This window comes from Manis javanica, chromosome X (assembly GCF_040802235.1).
Source record: "Manis javanica isolate MJ-LG chromosome X, MJ_LKY, whole genome shotgun sequence".
Taxonomy (NCBI): Eukaryota; Metazoa; Chordata; class Mammalia; order Pholidota; family Manidae; genus Manis; species Manis javanica.
In genome coordinates this window covers 17,303,107-17,326,564 of record NC_133174.1, presented here as the reverse complement: position 1 = coordinate 17,326,564, position 23,458 = coordinate 17,303,107, and the positions used below count along the sequence as shown (strand labels likewise).

The following is a 23,458-nucleotide window of genomic DNA, read 5'->3' as shown; positions in this document are numbered from 1 at the left end:
GGGCATACAATAAACAGCCTTTCTCATATATTTAACTCCTGTCCTGGATTCCCAGGAATGTTCTGTACAGTTTAGTGTTAGATGAACTTACCTAACTATTCTGTGGAGTGGCTGATGAGTATAACTTGAGGGTAGCATCTCTGTCAGAATCCTTTCCTTGGCTTCAGGAGAATAAAAAGCGATTAAACAAAGCTTGAAGGAACCCGTGGAAATTTTAATTCTTGCTTTGGTGGTAACGATCAGACACAAGCAGTGGCTTATAGTGAGGGAAGGGGGTGTTTTGCCTCTCCTCAGGGAATAGTCCCCGCTTACTTCAGAGACCTGAATCGTGCTTTCTTGCTGTGCTGAAACCTTTGGGTTTATTCTTCTTCAGTATCCTTTCTCCTAGTCCTCTACTGGATTTTCTCCCCAGATGAAAACAGACTGCCTCTGCTTTTGTGCTGAGTGCTCTGTGGGACCAATCACCAAAGAGAGCAAGACTTCCAAGTATTCTCAGAGTTCTTAGAGACAGTGATTCCACAAACCTTATATATGCCAGGCCAGGCACCACGTACTCTATGCATAGGTAGAGTGTACAGATTATCTCTATTTTACAGGGAAGAAAACAGGCTCAAAAGAGTTAGGAATCCTATCCCACGACAAGTGGCTCTGTTCAAACTGGAAACTAGGTTTACTCACTTCCTAATCCAATGGCTTCCTATTACAGCTGCTAGAGCAGGGAGAGGACCTTGAATTGCACGAAGCATGCAGTTCACCCTGTGGCCCAGCTTAGGTCGTTCAGAAATTGTTAGAGTTATGAAAATTCTAACATGCTTGCATGAATGAAATATATCCTTAGAAATTTAATGGCACCGAAAAAAGTATAAGATGTGGGAAAACTTTAAGATGTGAAAGCATAATTCAGGGGTTTTGACTATGTAATCAAAGAAAGCTGAAAATAAGGATCTTGTCCTTTTGACATAGTTGTTAAAAAGAGTTCTTATGATTCTTTTTATCTATAGTGGGTTCCCAGTTTTAAAACTTTACTTCAATTTCAGTTTTTACCTATGCAAATGTCTGTAGAATGTATTTTTACTAGTTCTGATGGTCTTTGCATGTTAACAGAGATAAGGCCTGACATTTGTCATTCTGAATTTCAGTGGTGTGAAGCTTTAAGTAGTTAAAACTTTGCTCTCTGGTCTTTTGGTTTTTAAAAAATAGTTACTGCTTTATCGAAAACATTTTATGAAGTAAATGTATATTTGGCAAACTTCATATTATACTTGATTTTCTTGTACAGAAAAGATCTTCTTAGCAAAATTGTTGAATTATTTATTAAAAATACCCCCTGGTTGATTCTTTAGTACAGTGACATTTTAGTATTTTTGAACCTAGGTCATCTTTAGTATCATCAATATGCATAAGGGTAGGATTCAGCATTCCAGTGAACCCCTTAGAAATTTGCATTAATCGTAATCATAAAATCTTTCAGTTTTCAAAAGGAAAGAAAATCTGTTTTAAATCATGTAAAGATAAAGAAAAGTGTATTTAGCATTTGTTTAGCTTGTATTTAGGATTTTCCAGTTGTTTTTCATTGGCTAATTATTAAGGAAGCAGACTATATAGATTTACTCTGCTTTATTACAGATACTTTGTTTTGTAAAGTAGGTCATGATACTCAGACTCCCTAATAAGAGCAAAGCTAATGTTTTAATAAGAATATTAATTCTCTTTCACTGAGAATATATTTGGATTTAACAAATCATATCTGTATTTCATAAAAGTTTGCTATGAGAATATTTACAACTTTGAGATGATTTTAATTGCTGAAGAAAGATAACTTCATTACTAGTGAACATTAATCCTCAGATCAGAGTTTAAAGAAAGCTTCAGAAGAGCTTTCTAACACTTAAAAAAAAAGTATTTTTACTTTAAGGAACAGAATTTGTGGCTTTAAAAGCTACATTTTAAAATGGGGATAAGGTGTCCTGGACTGCAACTGATAGAATTCAAGGATTACAAATTTAGTGTGGATACTTAGAACATAGTAGCTGTCAGAACTGGTCTTCACAAAACACTGATAATTTTCCAAATACTTTCTGTATCAGCGCAGTTGATTTATATAGCATAGCAGTGGACTGTGACACATCAGGAAATTTAGTGTTCTTAATGTTTTGCTTGGGTGGTATGATATTCTGATTAATAGAGGCACAACCCCCTTGGTAATGAAATTGACTGGGCAAGGATGCATCTATGTCAAGTGTAGGCATTCTACCCTTCAGAATTTCTTCACTTTGGCTATGTGACATGTTTTGACTGATCCAAAATTACTGTCCAGCAACCAAACCATTAGTTGTAATGTTATCAGAGTTTAGCCAAAAACTCGAAGAAGTAATTGTTTCTAATGACTTCAGCTACAGCCAGACAAATCTAGAGGAAAAAAACAGAAATTTCCCTCTAACACTCATTTTAGAAGTCTATGAGAAACATAAGCAGTGCTGTATTTGGCAATCAAAATATTTTTTAAAAAGACAGTAACCTGGATTTCAAATGTGAAATTTGATTAGAATTTCCAATAAGTTTGAGTTTTTTGTAAAGTTTAATATCTCCTTTATATTAAATAGTACTTAAATAGCTATACACTTGAAATTGCTTAAATTAATAATCAGCTCACTTGCACCTTGGAGTGAAAGCACAGAGATTAGGTTTTCTGTTGGAAACTAGGTCAATAGGTTAAGCATACTTTCTCAGTTAACCTACTGTCTTTTTCTGCATCAGTCTCCTTTTTGCCGACCTCTTCCCCCAGCCCCATAGACATGTCTGCAGTTTAAAAGTTGCCCAAGGTGTTTTTCCCCTCTTGTGTGTCTTCTGCCTTTATGTATAGGTATACAGTGCTCTTATTTTCTGCCTTTGACTTGCATTCACTCCAGGTTCCTGGAGAGTGCTGGCAGTCCAGATTGTTGACTGCTGTTAGATCTCTTGGGGAAGAAATTATCTTAGAGGGGGTATTAAGCAGACAGGAACCTATTGAAAATGGGAATTAAAAAGTTCAATTTTGCTGATTTTCCTTAATAAACGGAGGTGAAAACAAAAGCATAGAATTGGAAATTAACTGGAATAAAAGGAAAGGAAGACATGGAATGGGCACAGCTATATTAACTTGTAAAAGGAGAAATCCTCTTTATTAATAAATTGAAAAAAAAAGGGAGAGACTCCAAATGATAAGCGGAAATTGAAAATAATCAGAGAAATAAAAAACTACAGAAAAGGTTAACAGAAAAGAACAAGGGGAAATATTAAGATTTTAGGCTTTAAAGTTTAAATTCTCAAGTTTACTATTTACCCAGGATGTGCTACATGTGTCATAGGTAAGTCTTGCTCATTGAAAAGTTAAGTTTAGGATTAAATCTTTTATTTGGCTTTCCTTCTGCTCTACCATATTTATAAATGAAAATAGAATGTTTACATACTTGAGATTGTTTCCACAGATAGGAAAATATTCCTCCTAAATTGTGAATTCTAGAACTTACTTATGCCCTCTAAATGGTCTTAAGTCTTTTTTTATTGAAGTATTGATATACAATTTTATGTTGGTCTCAAATATAAGAACACAGTGGTTTAACAGGTACCCATATTAAATCCTCACCTCCACTAGTGCGGTTACTATCTGTCAATAGAGAAAGATGTTACAGAATCCTTGACTATATTCTTCATGCTTTACTGCTATCCCCGTGACCAACTTATATTATGATTGAGAATTTTTGTGCCCCTTTATCCCCCTCCCCCATCCCCATGGTAACCACTAGTCACTTCTTAATGTCTGTGAGTCACTGCTGTTTTGTTCCTTCTGTTTAGCTTGGTCTTAAGTCTTTTTAAAAATTACATCATTTTCTACCTTTTAGGCTTGTGTACTGTAATTTCTAGTGGTGGCTCTATTACTGATGCACTGAAATTGGAAGGAAATTAGATTTTCTAAGTACATTTATTTTGAGTTAAATATTTTTCACTTTAGAAAAGTTGAAGGAGATAGAGGACCAAATTGTGCAGAAACTGTTATTCTAACATTGTCCTGAGGGGTGCTCTCCCTAACCCCATTTACTCTGGTCACATGACTTCTGAAATTCTAGTCAACACTTTAGACTCTTGGCCTGCTTGGAGAATAGAGTATGGGTAAATCTTTATTAAAACTTGTCTTTACCACCTGGTATTCGACTGCAATTGTAGTATTACCAAGAGGATTTGTGCTTAGCCGGAACTGATTTTTTTATAGCCTTATCCCTGGTCATTAACTCAGTTTTTCAGGACAAGGGGATTAATTAAAGGCTTTTTACCCCTGGATTTTTTTGTGATGATTTTGTTTCAAATAATACCACTTCAATTCTGAGCATGACTTTATAAATAGATATCTCATACCAGGGTAGATGCTTACCTATATACCACATGTAACGACTACTCCAGATTTTATTGAACAGCAAAAATATCAAATGGTAGCTGTGGGTCCCAAAGATATAATTTGTTTTAGCCCTAAAGTTCTATGTTAGTAATTGCTTTGTTTCTGGATAATTCTTTTAAGAAGATTGGATCATGGAGAAGGGATGATAACACTGATAGCTAGGACTCTGTCTTTCTCCCACATGACATACCTCACATTCATCATTCTGAAAATTAAGTTAGCATTTTTAGATGTAGGAAGGGCCACAGAAGTGTCTGTTCATGCAGTTAACTTTTTATAAAAGGAAAAGATCTAAGCTGGAGGCTGGTCCATGGTCACACAGTGTCTAGGGGACAGTATCAAAGTCTAAGACCTGGGATTTTTTTTTACTAAGGTATCATTGATATACACTCTTATGAAGGTTTCACATGAAGAAACAATGTGGTTATTACATTCCCCCATATTATCGTGTCCCCCCAACACCTCATTGCAGTCACTACTTGCCTTCTCTGTACTACACTGTCTTCCTCATGATCACCCCCACACCATCTGTGCTAATTATAATACCCCTCAATTGCCCTCTCCTTCCATCCCCACCTGCCCTCCCCTACCCCTCCTTTGGCAACTGCTAGTCCCTTCTTGGAGTGTGTGAGTCTATTTCTGTTTTGTTCCTTCAGTTTTGCTTCGTTGTTATACTCCACAAATGAGGGAAATCATTTGGTACTTGTCTTTCTCCGCCTGGCTTATTTCACTGAGCATAATATCCTCCAGCTCCATCCATGTTGTTGCAAATTGCAGAATTTGTTTCTTATGGCTGAATAGTATTCCATTGTGTATATGGACCACATCTTTATCCATTCATCTACTGATGGACACTTAGGTTGCTTCCATATCTTAGCTATTGTAAATAGTACTGCAATAAACATAGGGGTGCATATGTCTTTTTGAGTCTGAGAAATTATATTTTTTTGGAAAATTCCTAGGAGTGGAATTCCTGGGTCAAATGGTATTTCTATTTTTAGTTTTTTGAGGAACCTCCATACTGCTTTCCACAATGGTTGAACTAACTTACATTCCCACCAGCAGTGTAGGAGGGTTCCCCTTTCTCCGCATCCTCACCAGCATTTGTTGTTGTTTGTCTTTTGGATGTTGGCCATCCTAACTGGTGTGAGGTGATATCTCATTGTGGTTTTTATTTGCATTTCCCTGATAATTAGTGATGTGTAGCATCTTTTCATGTGCCTGTTTCCCATCTGAATTTCTTCTTTGGAGAAGGGTCTTTTCAGATCCTCTGCCCATTTTTTAATTGGATTATTTGCTTTTTGTTTGTTGAGGTGTGTGAGCTCTTTATATATTTTGGATGTCAACCCCTTATTGGATATGTCATTTATGAATATATTTTCCCATACTGTAGGATGCCTTTTTGTTCTACTGATGGTGTCCTTTGCTGTACAGAAGCTTTTTAGTTTGATATAGTCCCACTTGTTCATTTTTGCTTTTGTTTCCCTTGCCTGGGGAGATATGTTCATGAAGAATTCGCTCATGTTTATATTCAGGAGAGTTTTGCCTGTATTTTTTTCTAAGTGTTTTATGGTTTCATGACTTACATTTAGGTCTTTGATCCATTTTGAATTTACTTTTGTAAATTGTAAATTTTGTATGGGGTTAGACAATGATCCAGTTTCATTCTCTTACATGTAGCTGTGCAGTTTGGGCAACACCAGCAGTTGAAAAGGCTGTCATTTCCCTATTGTAAATCCATGGCTCCTTTATCATATATTAATTGACCATATATGCTTAGGTTAACATCTGGACTCTCTGTTCTGTTCCACTGGTCTGTGGGTCTGTTCTTATGCCAGTACCAAATTGTCTTGATTACTGTTGCTTTGTCGTAGAGCTTGAAGTTGGGAAGCAAGATCCCCCTTGCTTTATTCTTCCTCGTCAGGATTGCTTTGGCTATTCGGAACCTTTTGTGATTCTGTATGTATTTTAGAACTATTTGTTCCAGTTCATTGAAGAATGCTGTTGGTATTTTGATAGGGATTACATTGAATCTGTAGATTGCTACAGGCAGAGTGGCCATTTTGACAATATTAATTCTTCCTAGCTAAGAGCATGGGATGAATTTCCCTTTATTAGTGTCCTCTTTAATTTCTCTTAAGAGTGTCTTGTAGTTTTCAGGGTATAGGTCTTTCACTTCTTTGGTTAGGTTTATTCCTAGGTATTTTATTCTTTTTGATGCAATTGTGACTGGAATTGTTTTCCTGATTTCTCTTTCTGCAACTTTATTGTTAGTGTATAGGAATGCAACAGATTTCTGTGTATTAATTTTGTATTCTGCAGCTTTGCTGAATTCACATATTAGTTCTAGTAGTATTGGAGTGGAGTCTTTAGGGTTTTTTATGTACAGTATCATGTCATCTGCAAACAGTGACAGTTTGGCTTCTTCCTTACCAGTCTGGGTGCCCTTTATTTCTTTGTATTGTCTGATTGCCATGGCTAGGACCTCCAGAACTATGTTGAATAAAAGTGGTGAGAGTGGGCATCCTTGTCTTGTTCCCGATCTTAAAGGAAAGGCTTTCAGCTTCTCCCTGTTAAGTATGATGTTGGCTGTGGGTATGTCATGTATGGCCTTTGTTATGTTGAGGTACTTGCCCTCTATACCCATTTTGTTGAGAGTTTTTGTCATGAATGGATGTTGAATTTTGTGAAATGCTTTTTTGGCATCTATGGAGATGATTGTGTGGTTTTTGTCCTTTTTGTTGATGTAGTGGGTGATGTTGATGAATTTTCTAATATTGTACCATCCTTTTATCCCTGGAATAAATCCTACATGATCATGGTGGATGATCTTTCTGATGTATTTTTGAATTCAGTTTGCTAATATTTTTTTGACTATTCTTGCATGTATGTTCATCAGGGTTATTGGTCTGTAGTTTTCTTTTTTTCTGGTGTCATTGCCTTGTTTTTGTATTAGAGTGATGCTGGCTTCATAGAATGAGTTTGGAAATGTTCCCTCTTGTTGTACTTTTTGGAAAACTTTAAGGAGGATGAGTATTAGGTCTTCACTAAATGTTTGATAAAATTCAGCAGCGAAGCCATCTGCCCCAGGGGTTTTGTTCTTAGGTAATTTTTTGATTACCAATTTAATTTCATTGCTGGTAATTGGTCTGTTCAGATTTTCTGTTTCTTTCTGGGTCAGCCTTGGAAGGTTGTATTTTTCTAAGAAGTCTGTTTCTTCTAGGTTATCCAGTTCATTAGCATATAAGTTTTCATAGTATTCTCTAATAATTCTTTGTATTTCTGTGGTGTCTGTAGTGATTTTTCCTTTCTCATTTCTGTTTCTGTTTGTGTGTAGACTCTCTTTTTTTCTTGATAAGTCTGGCTAGGGGTTTATGTATTTTGTTTATTTTCTTGAAGAACCAGCTCTTGCTTTCATTGATTCTTTAAATTGTTTTATTCTTCTCGATTTTATTTATTTCTGCTCTAATCTTTATTATGTCCCTCCTTCTATTTACTTTGGGTCTAATTTGTTTTTCTTTTTCTAGTTTCATTAATTGTGAGTTTAGGCTGTTTATATGGGGTTGTTCTTCTTTCCTGAGGTAAGCCTGTATTGCAATTTACTTCCCTCTTAGCATGGCCTTCGCTGCGTCCCACAGATTTTGCAGTGTTGAATTATTGTTGTCATTTGTCTGCATATATTGCTTGATCTCTGTTTTTATTTGGTCATTGATCCATTGGTTTTTTAGGAGCATGTTGTGAAGCCTCTATGTGTTTGTGGGATTTTTTGTTTTCTTTGTGTAATTTATTTCTAGTTTCATACCCTTGTGGTCTTAGAAGCTGGTTGGCACAATTTCAATCTTTTTGAATTTACCAAGGCTCTTTTGGAATTTACCAAGGCTCTTTTGGTGGCCTAGTATGTGGTCTGTTCTTGAACATGTTCCATGTGCACTTGAGAAGAATGTGTATTCTGCTGCATTTGGCTGTAGAGTTCTGTAGATGTCTGATAGGTCCATCTATTCTAATGTGTTGTTCAGTGCCTCTGTCTCCTTATTTTCTGTCTCGTTTGTCTGTCCTTTGGAGTGAGTGGAGTGTTGAAGTCTCCTAGAATGAATGCATTGCATTCTGTTTCCCCTTTAATTCTGTTAGTATTTGTTTCACATATGTGCTCCTGTGTTGGGTGCATATATATTTATAATGGTTATATCCTTTTGTTGGATTGACCCCTTTATCATTATGTAATGTCCTTCTTTGTCTCTTGTGATTTTCTTTGTTTTGAAGTCTATTTTGTCTGTTACAAGTGCTGCAACTCCTGCTTTTTCCTCCCTATTAGTTGCATGAAATATCTTTTTCAATCCCTTCACTTTTAGTCTGTATATGTCTTGGGGTTTGAGGTGGGTCCCTTGTAGGCAGCATATAGACGGGTCTTGTTTTTTTATCCATTCAGTGACTCTATGTCTCTTGATTGGTACATTCAGATCATTTACATTTAGGGTGATTATCAATAGGTATTTACTTATTGCCATTGCAGGCTTTAGATTCACAGTTACTAAAGGTTCAAGTGTAACTTCCTTACTATCTAAGAATCTAACTTAACTCACTTAATGTGGTATTACAAACAGTCTGAAGGTGTTTTTTTTTCTCCTTTTTCTTCCTCCTCCATTCTTTATATATTAGGTATCATGTTCTGTACTCTTTGTCGATCCCTTGACTGTCTTTGGGGGTAGTTGATATAATTTTGCATTTGCTTAGTAATCAGCTGTTCTACTTTCTTTACTGTGGTTTTATTACCTCTTGTGACAGGCTTTTAGCCTTAGGAACACTTCCATCTATAGCAGTCCTTCCAAAATACACTGTAGGGACAGTTTGTGGGAGGTAAATTCTGTCAGCTTTTGCTTATCTGGAAATTGTTTAATCCCTCCTTCAAATTTAAATGATAATCTTGCCAGATAAAGTATTCTTGTTTCAAGGCCCTTCTGCTTCATTGCATTAAATACATCATGCCAGTTCCTTCTGACCTGTAAGGTTTGTGCTGAGAAGTCTGATGATAGCCTAATGGGCTTTCCTTTGTATGTGATCTTATTTCTCTTTCTGGTTGCTTTTAATAGTCTCTCCTTATCCTTGATCTTTGCCATTTTAATTATTATATGTCTTGGTGTTGTCTTCCTTGGGTCCCTTGTGTTGGGAGATCTGTGTACCTTCATGGCCTGAGAGACTATCTCCTAATCCCAGATTGGGGAAGTTTTCAGCAATTACCTCCTCATAGACACTTTCTATACTTTATTCTCTGTCTTCTTCTTCTGGTACCCCTATAGTGTGAATATTGTTCTATTTGGATTGGTCACACAGTTCTCTTAATATTCTTTCATTCATAGAGATCCTTTTTTCTCTCTGTGCCTCAGCTTCTTTGTATTCCTCTTCTATAATTTCTATTTCATTTATCGTCTCCTTCACCATATCTAATCTGCTTTTAAAACCCTCCATTGTGTTCCTTAACGATTGGATCTCCCCTCTATATTTGTTCCTGAGTTCTTGAATATTTTTGTGTACCTCCGTGAGCATGTTTATGATTTATTTTGAAGTCTCTTTCAGGAAGATTGATTAGTTTAGTCTCACTTGACCCTTTTTCTGGTGTTTGTAAGATTTTTGTTTGAACCAGGTTCCTTTGACATTTCATATTTGTGTGTGGTGCCCTCTAGTGCCCAGAAGCTCTACTCTCTGAAGCTGCTCAGCCCCTGGAGTGATGTCAGGGTTCTTAGGGGAGCAGTGCTGGTGCCTGGGGGAGGAAAGAGCTGTTTCCTGCTTCCCAGCTGCTATGCCTGTCTCCACTGCCAGAACCAGTGGGCCGAACACACACGTATAAGCCTCTATTCTTTGTGCTTGTAGCTGCTGTAGGCAGAGCTTCCCTCTGTCCTGACGCCAGGGCAGTGGTTGCCGGTTTGCTAGCCAGGTATTGGCTGGCTGGGAGGAAGGCACAGCAGGCTGCGTATTACTGTGGGGGGCATTGGAGCTGCATAGCCAGTCAGGGATTGAGCACCTGAAGATCCTGAAATTTCCCAACCTGCTGGGCAGCATGCGCCCAGACATTTTTGTCAGTTCTTGCCCCTTTAGCAGCCCTCTTGCTGTTAGGAAGTCTCTCACACTGCCTGCCCAGAGCAGCCAGATACAGATCCCTTGTTTTCCACAAGCAGCTGGAATGTCAGTCTCTCCAGGTATTCTGCCTTAGTTTTCCAACCCCACTAATTACCAGAGCACCATGCAATATAGGTTCGTGCTCCCAGAGCAGATCTCTAGGGCTAAGTGTTCAGCAGTCCCAGTCCTCCACTCCCTCCCCACTCCATTTCTCTTCCTCTTGCCAGTGAGCTGGGGTGGGGGAAGGGCTTGGGTCTTGCTGGGTCAGGGCTTTGGCATGTTACCCTGTTCCCTGAGGTCTGTTCTTTTCTCCAGGTGTATGCAATCTGGCACAGCTTTCTTTCCTGTTGTTCTTTCAGGATTAGTTGTTTTTTATTTTCGTATTATATGTGGTTTTAGGAGGAGGTTTGTGTCTCACCTCTCACGCTGCCATCTTTACTCCATAATCAGACCTGGGATTTTGAGTTCAGGGATCATTCCAACTCCCAGCATGCTCCCCCACCCCCACCCCATAAACTAATAAAATGCATTTTGTTTCTTTGGTTTAGTATATTGGGCATTTAAAAAATCATTTTGAAAGGTGAAACAGCTGATAGCTTAAATTGGCTGGCTGAAAGTCTAAAATAACTTTAGACTGTAGCCAGTTTTGGGTATTTTTAAATTGCAGATTTTTAATCAAATAAAGGTAATAAGCTCTGTAGAAATGCCTATTTTAATTATATTGCCAGTTCCATTTTAATTTTCAAAATTAATAGTATATACAAATTACCTGTAAAAGCTAAAATTTTAATAAATGGATTATGTAACATTTTGACAGTGAAGGGAAAAACATGGAATTTTTCCCCAGTGGTAATGGCTAGCTATTATTTCTTTGACTTAATATATATTTACAGGAGTCACATTTACAATTAATTTCTCCTATTTTGTCCTTTAACTACATGTATATGTGCCACACATAGTTAAACTAAAAGAAGGTTAGAAGAGGAAATGGTTAACTTAAAATTTTCAGATCACTGTTTTTAAGAGGTAATATATGCTTTAATTTTGTATTCAGAATAAGACATACTTTTCATAATACAATTTTTTAAAGTATCAAAGCAAGAAAAGTGATAATGAATATATTCTTTCCAAATGTTAAAACAAGACAGCTTTTTAATCCTATGAAAGGATAAGGAAAGTAGTTCAGAACATGAAAGAAATGTGTCATTCTGTCCATATCTTTTGAGAGCCCCTGATATACAGAGTGAACCTGTTACATGAGGAGCTAGTGATGAGAGAAATGCTTTCTCTGAAAAAATGAGCTCTGCTTTTCTTTTTGGATAGCTCCCTTCATTAATGCATTTTCAGTGATTCCATTCACATAGAAGGTTTCAGCCTGACACTTTCTGTTTAAAAGCAATATATTGTAATTACTTTGTCCAGGATTATCAGAGGCATTAAACTAGTTCTGCTTATTGATATTGTGTGGTTTTAGAGGAAAATTGCATCAGTAAGTAGCTCTGGGAAAAGGGCAAGGTAAATCTAGAACTTCCAGCCTTGGCCAAGGGAAGATGGAATTAAGTTTCTTTGGTTAGTAGATATTTTTATGGTATAATCAGCTATCAAAAAGCACAGCTACCATTATTGGGGGCTTAGAGGTACAGCAAATAAGATAAAGATACATAGCTTTTATTTGGATTTTAAGAGTTGAAGTAACTCTTGTAAACTCTTTGGAGCCCAGATTTCAAAGGATCGCAGTTGAATTAATGGAGAAGAGGACAAAGGGTCAAGACGATTGGGTATAAAATGAAAGGCAGGAAAATGACTGAGAAGCAGTTAGGCTGGCCCAGTTTGTTGGGGCCTGCAAGAATCTAGGGTTGGAAGGTGGAAGGCTGTTAGTGCATTCTGCCTAGTTCTTGTGTGATGCTAGGCAGAATGCTCTCTCTCTACAGTGCTCCTGCTAGGTGGCCACACCTGGACTACGTCAAGTGGCAGGATGCCTCTCCAGTGCTCATGCTAGGAATCCCTCTCCAATGGTCCTGCTAGGTGGTCACACCTGGACTATGTCCAGTGGTGGGATGCTCACTGATTCCAGACATAGATAGTCCCTGACTTGGGGAAAATATGTACCCATACCCTTTTTACTGTAGTCCCTGTAAAAAAGCCAAATACCGAGCTATATAGAACCTAGAAAGAGAAAACCCCCCCTAAAGCTCAATGATAACCATATGTTGTATGTATATATATATATATGTTCTCCCCTGTTTATGCCAACTGTATAAAACGGTCCATTTTTATTTCTTGAGAGTATTATATATACTCTTATACAGTTTTTATCATTTGACATTTTGAACATCTGCATTGGTACCTATGAATTAACCCCATTCTTTTTTAATGACTGCATATGGTATATACCAGAGTTTATTCAACCAATGTCTTACTGATAGATATTTGAGTTTACAGTTATTGTGCTCTTGCAAATAATGCAAAAAACATCCATTATCATTGTCTTGACTGTTCTGATTTCCTTATATTGGCCTAAGTCTTCCTCTGAGCTTCCATTTGTCAGTTCTGAAAACAGTTGCTTTCTCCTGAGTCTTCTCTTGAGTTGAAACATTTCTCATCTGTTTGACCATTCTTCCTATGATTAGATCCTTTTGCTGTCTTCTGGTCATGATCTACTTTGTCTATGTCCAAATTGTAGTGATGGAACTGAACACTGTCTTAGTCGTGGTTTCATCTGAATGGAGAGGGTAGCATTGACTATTCTTTTAATTTAGGCCATGATGTTATTAGCTTTTCAGCCTGCCATATCACATTGTTAGTTCATATTGAGGATAGTCAGTTAAAGCTTTACATTTGGAGTTCATGGATCTCTGGAGCATCTGATAAGGATTGTGGACTTCCCATCACCTCACCCTACCTTCCAAATGCATTAACAGTTGTTGCTTCAATTTTAGATGGTCCCCGGGTCCCCCGTGTTTCTCATTTCTTTATGATTAGACTTTGTTAATTACTTTGTGGAAGTCATAGGTTCTCTCATCCTCTACACATGCTATTACATCGTCAAAAAATTAAACCGGAAATGGTCAACCTGGGCATTATTTGGTGAGACTATGTTGCTTCCTAGTGTGTAGTGATTTCTTATTTGCAAATAGTTACTGTTTTTTAGCAATCCGGGATCAGCCTGAAACTAAAAACAGTCTGTAGTTCAGGAATCTGTCTGGCTTCTTGTCCTTTCCCATTCTTCATGATTCTACACAGGTTACAGAAAGCAGTTAAGCAGACTTACCTGCAAAGCCTCTCAGGATCCTGGAATGTGATTTGTGTGATTGAATGACTTGAACTTGGTGAGAATATCTAGCTATTTTTCTTTATGTTCTCAACCATCTTGGATTTAAGTTTCTTAGTCATTGTATTTGTTCTTCAGATTGGAAAGAATAAAACATTCTTAGCTAAGAAAGGAAAGAAAATAGGAGTAGGGCTGTTTCTTTTTGTCCTTGTTAATATTGCATTAACCAACCCATCCAGGGTGAACTTCACTTCTTCCTTTGCTTCATTTCGCTTTAACCTCTGAAATGCCATTTATTCAGTATCTGGCACTTTGTAAAGTCACAGTTCATCCTGAGGCTTTAGCCTTGGTCACAATATTCTTAGAGCTTCATTTTACTCTTTATAAATAGTTGTTTTACTAGCCTGTCTTTTACCATCTGTTGTAAGTGGGTTTTTAACATCTAAATTCCAGAAAGCTCTCTGTGCAGTACAGCACATCAGATTTTTTAGATACTTTCCCCTTTTCTTCCCCTCATCAGTTATTTTGCAATTAGACAGTCAGCTTTATGCCTTTGAGAGCCCCAAGCCTTCTCACACTTCTTTATTGTTTCTGATCTAGAATTGATCCTGATTTTCTTTTGAAAATCTTGAAATCTGCCTACCCAGTATGTGCAGCAATATCCCCTTCCTTCCTTCCTTCCTTATCTCAAAACAACATGGCTGCTTTCTCTAAAGCTTCCTCCCACCAATTATGTTTTATTGGTGAGGATTAAGTCCAAAGTAACAGTTTCTCTCATTTATCCTGTACTTTCTAAATTTTTACACGGACTGAAAGCACATCACCATATGCATTGATTTAAGCTGAGTGACACTTCCACAGATGCCTGCTGGTCAGTAATAATAGCTAATAACAGCTAGTATTTTTTGTACACTGCCACATGACAGGCACCATACAAAGTCCTTTTCACGGAGATTATCTTGTTTGTTTCCTACCTTAGGGTTATGAGGTGTAGATGATATTGTTATCCCAATAATACAGATGAGGAAACAGGCTTAAGGATGTGCAGTTACTTGCGCAAGATCATACATCTTGTGAGAATCAAAGTTGGGTATTTCCTAAATTGGATTCTTAATTACCATAGTGTGCTGTTTGATGTGGTGCCTAATAACTATGCTGGACAAGATCCTATTTCTTCAAAACCTTTGTAGCTCTCAGACCACTGGCTGTGCACAGTAGGCACTTAAATTGTTAACTTGAGGTGTATGTTTCTTGTTGATTTCCAGGGTATTGCCTTTTAGCTCTTACAAAGCAATAAGAAAAGATGAGAAAAATGGGTGAAGTACACTGTTAGGCAATTTATAGAAAAAAGGAATATGAAAAGATACTAATTTTTACCAAATATATATTTTATTTTCTTGAAAAATGAGTTCCTTCTTTCATTGATTCTATTGTTTTATTCTTCTCGATTTTATTTATTTCTGCTCTAATCTTTATTATGTCCCTCCTACTGACTTTGGGTCTCATTTGTTCTTCTTTTTCTGGTTTTGTTAATTGTGAGTTTAGACTGTTCATATGGGATTGTTCTTTCCTGAGGTAGGCCTGTATTGCAATGTATTTCCCTCTTAGCATGGCTTTTGCTGCATCCCACAGATTTTTACAGTGTTGAATTATTGTTGTCATTTGTCTCCATATATTGCTAGATCTCTGTTTTTATTTGGCCATTGATTCATTGATTATTTAGGAGCATGTTATTAAGCCTCCATGTGTTTGTGGGCTTTTTCATTTTCTTTGGGTGATTTATTTCTAGTTTCATACCTTTGTGATCTGAGAAGCTGGTTGGTACAATTTCTATCTTTTTGAATTTACTGAGGCTCTTTTTGTGGCCTACTATGTGGTCTATTCTGGAAAATGTTCCATGTGCACTTGAGAAGAATGTGCATCCTGCTGCTTTTGGATGGAGTGTTCCGTAGATGTCCGTTAGGTCCATCTGTTCTAATCCATTGTTTAATGCCTCTGTATCTTTTCTTATTTTCAAATACCTGATGCAGTTATAGTGTCAGTTTTCTCTCTGAAATAGACAAAGAAGTCTCAACCTTTTTTGTGCCATTTACCCCTTTGCTAGTCTAGTCTAAAATCCCTTGAAGGACCCTTATTCAGAATAATGATTTTAAATGCATAAGATAAAATGCCTGTAATAAATAAATCAGGTCAACAGGGACTACAAACAGTATAAAAAAAAAGATAAAATGCCTGGGAATACAAAGGAAACCAATTTTATTGAAATACAGTTATTAAAATACTTAAGAAGAATACTTGTGGTGCTTTCTGTTTCAAATAGTTTTTTTGGACTATGGTGGGGAGTGAATGAGGAAGATAAGGAGGGAAGAAAAGAGATGGAAGGAAGGTCATAAAAAAGGTTATAACATCTATGCCTGGTTTTGACTCCTTCCCAAGCTGTCATTTCAGATTTCCAGCAGGATCCTAGACATTTCCACTTCAGCATCCTACCAGCAATTGTAGTTCATCAGTGAAGTAGAATGCCTCCCAAACCAGCTTGCCTCCCTATGTCCCTTATTAACACCACTCTCCCTGTGACCTTAGATCTAAATCCTCAAATCACATTTGGGTCTTAACTTTTTCACCCTCTTGCAACTTCAAATCAGTCAAGCAGTTCTGTCAACTTCAAGTCAGTCAAGCAATTCTATCAATTTTATATCTACAGTATCTGGTTTCTGTCATCTAAATTTAAGACCCTCTTATCTCATCCTTGTCATGATACAGGCTTTTTCTGCTTGGTCTCCAACGTCTTACCTCTTTCACAAAGTATCCCTTTGAGTGTTTCAGGCCAATTGGTATGTTCTATATCTAAAGTTCTAACAGCACTCAAATACACTGTGTAGCTTCACCCCTGTCAGCTGCCTCGTTTACTCATTGGTAAATGTGTATTTTCATTTCATTTCATTTAAAGTTCTTTAAAGAAACAGACATCTTTTTTTTATATCTCCCCATAGCACTTAGCACAATAATTAAAAGTGCTTCATAAGATCTTAGTAATCATTATATTAGGTAGTTCCAGCTCTAAAAACAAAAAGGAAAAAGTTGACTGAATTATTACTGTGGGAGTTGATGATATTAGACCAAGTCTTTATGTCAAAAATAGTGAATTTTGTGTATATTTGAAGTTTTACTAACTCACTAACTCAATTCCCCAAGTTACTCAGTTAGGGTTCTTACAGTGTTCTTGTGGTTAAGAAAACCTTGGCCATGATTTCCTCTACTGTGAAACCTCTATTTGTGCTCACGGCTACCATTTGTAGCCAAGGGCCTGACATATAATAAGTGACAGTACATTTTGTTAGAGGAATTTAGCTTGTGCCTGGAAAATAACTTGTTTACCTTAAAAAGCTAGGGAATGTGCATAGACTATTAGAAATACAAGTTACAAAAGCAAATATGATAAAAGCTTTGTAAAAAAAAGAAAGTGTGTGATCTTAACAGGAAAAGCACATTTAGTAAAGCAAGCTTACAGTCATAGACTAATCATCTTAGTGAGCTTTGCTATTTGTTTGCCATTGATGTTCTTGTTAAATTCTTTTACTTGTATTCTTAGGTTAAGACATCAGAATTTTATAGATACTCCCGACAGCTGCGCTATGAAGTTGATCAAGCACTGAATTACTTTCAGAACGTTCACCAGCAGCCTTTGTTAGACATGAAATCAAGCCGCATCCGCTCTGCCAAACCCCAAACTACAGTATTCCGAGGAATGATTGGACATAGCATGGTTAACAGTAAAATCCTTCTCTTAAAGAAACCAAGAGTCTGGTGGGAACTGGAGGGCCCACAAGTACCTCTGCGCCCGGACTGCCTTGCTATCGTCAATAACTTTGTGTTCTTGCTGGGCGGGGAAGAACTGGGTCCAGACGGTGAATTCCATGCTTCTTCTAAAGTGTTCAGGTATGACCCGAGACAAAACTCTTGGCTCCGAATGGCAGACATGTCTGTACCACGTTCAGAATTTGCAGTTGGTGTTATTGGGAAGTTTATTTATGCTGTAGCAGGCAGAACCAGAGATGAGACTTTCTATTCAACGGAGAGATATGACATCACCAATGATAAATGGGAATTCGTGGATCCTTATCCAGTTAACAAATATGGACATGAGGGGACAGTGCTCAATAACAAGTTGTTTATCACTGGTGGAATCACATCATCTTCCACCTCCAAACAAGTGTGCGTGTTTGACCCCAGTAAAGAAGGGACCATAGAGCAGCGGACCAGGAGAACCCAAGTTGTTACCAACTGTTGGGAGAATAAGAGCAAAATGAATTATGCAAGATGCTTTCACAAGATGATTTCTTACAATGGCAAGCTTTATGTCTTTGGTGGAGTCTGTGTGATCTTGAGGGCCTCTTTTGAATCTCAGGGATGCCCTTCTACAGAAGTGTACAACCCTGAGACTGATCAGTGGACTATCTTGGCATCCATGCCAATTGGTAGAAGTGGCCATGGTGTGACTGTGCTGGACAAACAAATAATGGTTCTTGGAGGCCTTTGCTACAATGGTCATTACAGCGATTCCATTCTTACCTTTGACCCGGAAGAAAACAAATGGAAGGAAGATGAGTACCCGCGGATGCCCTGCAAACTCGATGGTTTGCAAGTATGCAACCTGCATTTTCCGGAGTATATACTGGACGAGGTCAGACGTTGCAACTAATAACATCTTTCTCCCTTAAAAAAAGCCAAACAAAAAATTTATTACAGAGCAGTAAATTAAAAAACATAAAGAGAAACCTCACCAGTTATACTATCAAAGCCATTGGTCTAATGTCATGAAAATTTTTCATTCTGTGCTAGCATCCTTTTTCCTTTTTAGTGGCCTCAAACTCATGCAATAAGTTAATTCTAAGCGCTAGCTCTTGAAACTACTTCCAGAAGCAGTTTAATAAAATCATCCACTTATCTGAGAAGTTGATTTTATGCTTTGAATATTTCTTTCAGATGTCAGCGTAGGAGTCATGCACCTTCTAAGAGAAGACCCAGTAAGTGTCACTGGATGTAATTTCAGTTCCTATCTCTAGCTGAAATCTTTTTGAACATTTATTTCAGTGTATTTCAGTCTGTTAGACCTTTTGGTTTCTGTATTTACGTTTAAAACTTGACCTTTTTGCATGGCTTTTTGCTGAAAATGCAAAAAATATAAATTTTCTACAAAGTTAACTTTTTTATATTCAAAACACTATTTCTAAGCTGCCTTCTCTTATCTGCATTGTATTAGTGATAGCGTATCCGTACTTGCGTACACCTTATGAGTATATAAGGCACATCTCCTTTTATGCGTGGTTATGATTCTGTATTTTTAAGCTAGTGTACTTGCACACACACGGTTTGCCATACTTGTTGAATTTTAGATGTAACATCTTTTCATGTACTAACATTTTTAGGAAGTTAAAATAACTGGAGTCCTCATTTGGTATCAAGTAGTCCGTCTTTAGTCCGTACTTGTTCAGTAATATTTGAACTCTTTGTATTCCTGAAACAGGTATGGATTTATGAAAACTAGCATTTTACATTTTACTTTTGAAAGTACACCTTTAGTGTTCCTTATCAATGTATGTCTTGTTTTTGAAAGTGTTTTTCTTTGCAGTATGTTTAATGTTACCCTGGTTTTAGTGAGAATTGGAGTGGTGTGTGACAAGCCCTGGCCCTGCAGCGTGCAAGCACTTTTAAAGAGAATTTAGGTAATACCAGACTCCTAAATAAAGGCCCCTTAAAAGTAAGTGCAACTCCCATTCTTTACATTCAATAAGGCTGCTACATCTGTTATTGAATGGGAAGTAGCAACTCGTGGAAAATTTGAGCTCAGTTTTTGATTTAGAGGTAAGGAATAGAATTATAATCTTAACTAGTCCTATCTACTTGTTTAGTACAAAATAGTGGCACTGGGGATCTAAGCCCTCAGCTTTTGTTTTATTTACTTAAAGCTACTAGCATGAAGGACAGTAACCTCAAAGTTCAGGATGAATCAAGCGTGACTGTTTAAAAGCATTTATAGTAAGTGTTTGAGGATTAGCTGCACATTTCAACTCTTCAAACTCAAAGGATAAACATGTAGTTGACAAGAGTTAGAATGACCGGGGGGTGGATCATTCAGATTGATGCCATTTTCTCCTGAATAAAGTCTATATCTGATACAGACTAGATCTACACTGGCAAAATCTGCCAGAGCTTATGATATTGGTGCAATATTGCAATGCCTTCTATATGGCTGTTGTATAAATTTTCTAGTTTCAGTTTGTTTGCTGCTGCCACCACTGAACATAAAATGGAAGAGTGAAGTCATAGAGATGTGAAGACTTTTTGTTTTTTGCAATCAAATTAGACAACTAATTGAAAAATAAAAACTAATGGGAAAAAAGACCCTGATTTTAAAACTCAAAAACTAGAGTCAATTAATTGAGTTTAAGAATAGGCACACAATTTCTGAAAAAGAAAAACATTGGCAGTGGTTTTAAAAATCCAGTTAATAATATTCTTTTGTATACGAGACTTAAATTTTTATTAAGTGGTCCTATCAATTACCTTCAGTTTCTAAAAATTAAATCGATACCTTGTTTCCCATGGTACTATGGATAAAAATCTTTCTGTACATCCTAAAACCCATTTTTAATCACTTTACTTTTGAAAATTAGGACGTAGGGTAGCCATTTAAATCTTTTTGTAGTATAGTAGTGGTTTCATGTTTTTTTATGTGTGCTGCCTTACTTTAAAATAACAATAACATCTTCATTATTGTACTCATTGTTGTCTTGTGCTAAAAAAGACTGAGAACAGGGTACCCCTATCAGGCTTTTACACTCCAGTGGTGGTTCTCTTTAATTGCTTAGATATGATTTCAGAGCCCTAGTTAAGGTAAGGTCTGGGCAAACAATTGAATATTCTTGTTCCTCCTCCTAAAGACACAATGTCAAGGTCAAAGTTTGTGTTTTGGAAAATTTGTGAAATCTTAACTTGAACTAACTCTGACTAACTCTGAGTTTAGCTTCACACGTAAATCATATCTGACCTGATGTTAGCTGTAATCAGTTTTGAGCTTTAAGAATAGTGGCTATTGTTTGGGTTCTGAATGTATGAGAAAACTCTTCCGTTTATATGTAGTGCTAATTTAGATTATTTTAAATCCATGATTAACATACATTCCCTTTTAAAATTATGGTTTAATTGCTGAAAGAGATTTATTTTTGTTATACTAAACTATGGAAAAATTTTTCGTAAAATTTTTTTCAAGTTATTTTTGTGTGCTTCCTTTGGAACCATTTTTGTTTATATACATTGTATGTGCTCAAAATAGTAGTTTTTTAAAAATTCAGTAAGAGATTTGAAACTATACAGTGTAATTGTTGTGATCTTAATGTAATTTTCACTTCCCATTTTAAATGCCAGACTTTATAAGAATAGCTGATGTTCATTAATTGCATCTTATTGAGAAACGTTTGTTTTCTTCGATGTCTTTGACCTAAGTTTTGACTTTAATCTGCTTAAAGAAAAACCTTGCACTACAACCTTTTCATAAAAGTCAAGATTCTCACATTGAAGGTTTTGTATTGAAAGAAATACTACTGGTTTTTAAAAAAGCAAAGCTTAATTAGTAGAACTATTAGCTTTTCTTAGAGAGCTTTCTCTGTGTCCTCGTCACTCCGCTCTGTGTGAGTGTTACTATAATTTGTGAAATACTGACTGAGCCCTTCACGTATCTTTTCTAAAGCAGCACCTTTGGACACCTCATTCTGGGAAGCCTGCTCGAGTCATAGTAAAGGACACACACATTTGTGTGGGGAGAAGTGGTAAAAATAGAGAGTTTTGTCTTAATTACATGAAACTAAGCTTTAAAATATTTTATAACAAATTATTTGAGCTGCATAATCTAATCATGTCAAACGTTCAGTGGGACTATTTTTATATATGTATATGTGGTTGTAGGTCATAACATTTCAGTTTATAATATAAGTTGTTATTTCAGTTTATAAGCTATCTCTCAGAAAAGACTAGCTCTTTTGAGAATACATAATTTAAAGTTTTAGACTGAAGTAAAACACAACATAGATAATAATGTAAATTAGATATAATTGAGGGCTATGTGGCAGTAAAGCTACTAGTGCCATTTTTCTTGTTTATACGTTTTTGATTTTTTTTTGTACTCTGAGCATTTTTAGGGATCATATGTTCAATCAGATTAGAGTTGGTTTGGGAATAAATATCTTCTAAAAAGAGATTTATCTTAAAAATGAAAATCCTGAAAAATTCATTTATTGAGAGTTTATAAAGTCAAATATTTGGTAGACATAGACTGGAATAGGTAAACTCATGGAAATCATATCCTTTCAGTATACCAGTATAACTTCAATATTATACAACTAATATTGAAAGAATGCCATCAGCTTTGTTCCCCCTAAAGCCCTGGATTTTCTTTTTACATCTTTGGGAACAACTACATTGAAAACCTTATTAATCAGTATCAGTCAGGATTAGGTTTTACTTTCTGAAGGAATGTTCCAGTGAGGTAAATGGAGAGGTTATTTTCTACCTAATTTGTATATGCCCTATACGTCTTGGGCATACTTTGTCTATAGAAAAATATTTTGACCTAAAGGTACATTTCGGGCCAGTAGTCAAATAATCCTAGGACCGATTTAAAAATCTTAGAATAATTTAAGGTTTGCCTTTTATACCTGTTTTGAAAGCCTTTACATTTTTGTCAGGTAATTTTTCCCAAGCCGTGAATATAATCTATTCAAACATGTTTATGCTACCCATTCTGTTTTTAAATTGAAAAAAATGTTAAAAGTGTTTATGAAGAAAAGTTTAAATAAAATATTTTTAATCTTTAAAATATACTTCATCTCTTATTGCTTACTATCTTATGTAATCCACTTTCAAAGTCACTCATGACTTGATTAGCAGCATACATTTTGTTTCTTCCAATGTGCCAAAGAAATACCACAAAAAGGTGATTTCTACTGATGCTTTCAGCCACAGATTAAAATGAGAGCATTAGAGTGAAAATATTTATACTTACATGCAATGGAAATTATATAATGAAGCCAAGTAATTGAAGTTCCACTAACACAGTTTTTTGCAGAATGGAAATACAGAATTGAGGAAAAGCATTGACAAGCCTTGGTTTGGTGATTCTTAGATTTCCTTTAGCATTTTTGATTCATTATTCTTAAAGGCATTTGTGAAATTAGGGAATAGGCAAAAATGAATCTTGGATATACTTAGGAACTTGTGTACCTTTTTAAAAATGAACTCTTAAGAAAAACTTCTGCAGGATTCCCTGGATCCTGGCCTCAGGCCACCTTTCCAGCCCTTTCTCTCCATCACTTCCTGCACACCATTCTGTTGTGATCTTTGTATGTCAACTTCCAGCCTCAAATTACTTTGTTTTCTTTCCCCTTCCCTGCTTGCAAAAGTCCACTTACTTTACAAAGCCCAAGTCAAATGTTCTCTTCTCCTGCTGAAGCCTGTTTTCTTTTCTCCATTGAATTAAATGCTGCTTCTACATTCAACACATTTATAGCTCTTTTTTCATCTCATTTTGCATAATATTTGGGTCTACTTTTTACTCCACAACTACATCATAGTCTCCTTCGATGAAA

General features: G+C 36.4%; 1 protein-coding gene across 4 annotated transcripts in view; it reads left to right on the top strand.

Moving 5' to 3' along the window:
* The window catches only part of KLHL15 (kelch like family member 15), a 41,493-nt gene extending 18,800 nt beyond the window's left edge, over window positions 1-22,693 (top strand). For 3 of the 4 annotated variants that reach the window (XM_037026381.2, XM_073227311.1, XM_037026379.2), the window contains one exon: window positions 17,407-22,693. In XM_037026381.2, the coding sequence (XP_036882276.1) occupies window positions 17,407-18,516 (1,110 nt within the window). In that variant the 3' untranslated portion in view covers window positions 18,517-22,693. The remainder of the gene's footprint in view (window positions 1-17,406) is intronic. The other variant, XM_037026383.2, reaches the window with a different exon arrangement.
* Window positions 22,694-23,458: the final 765 nt, after the last annotated feature.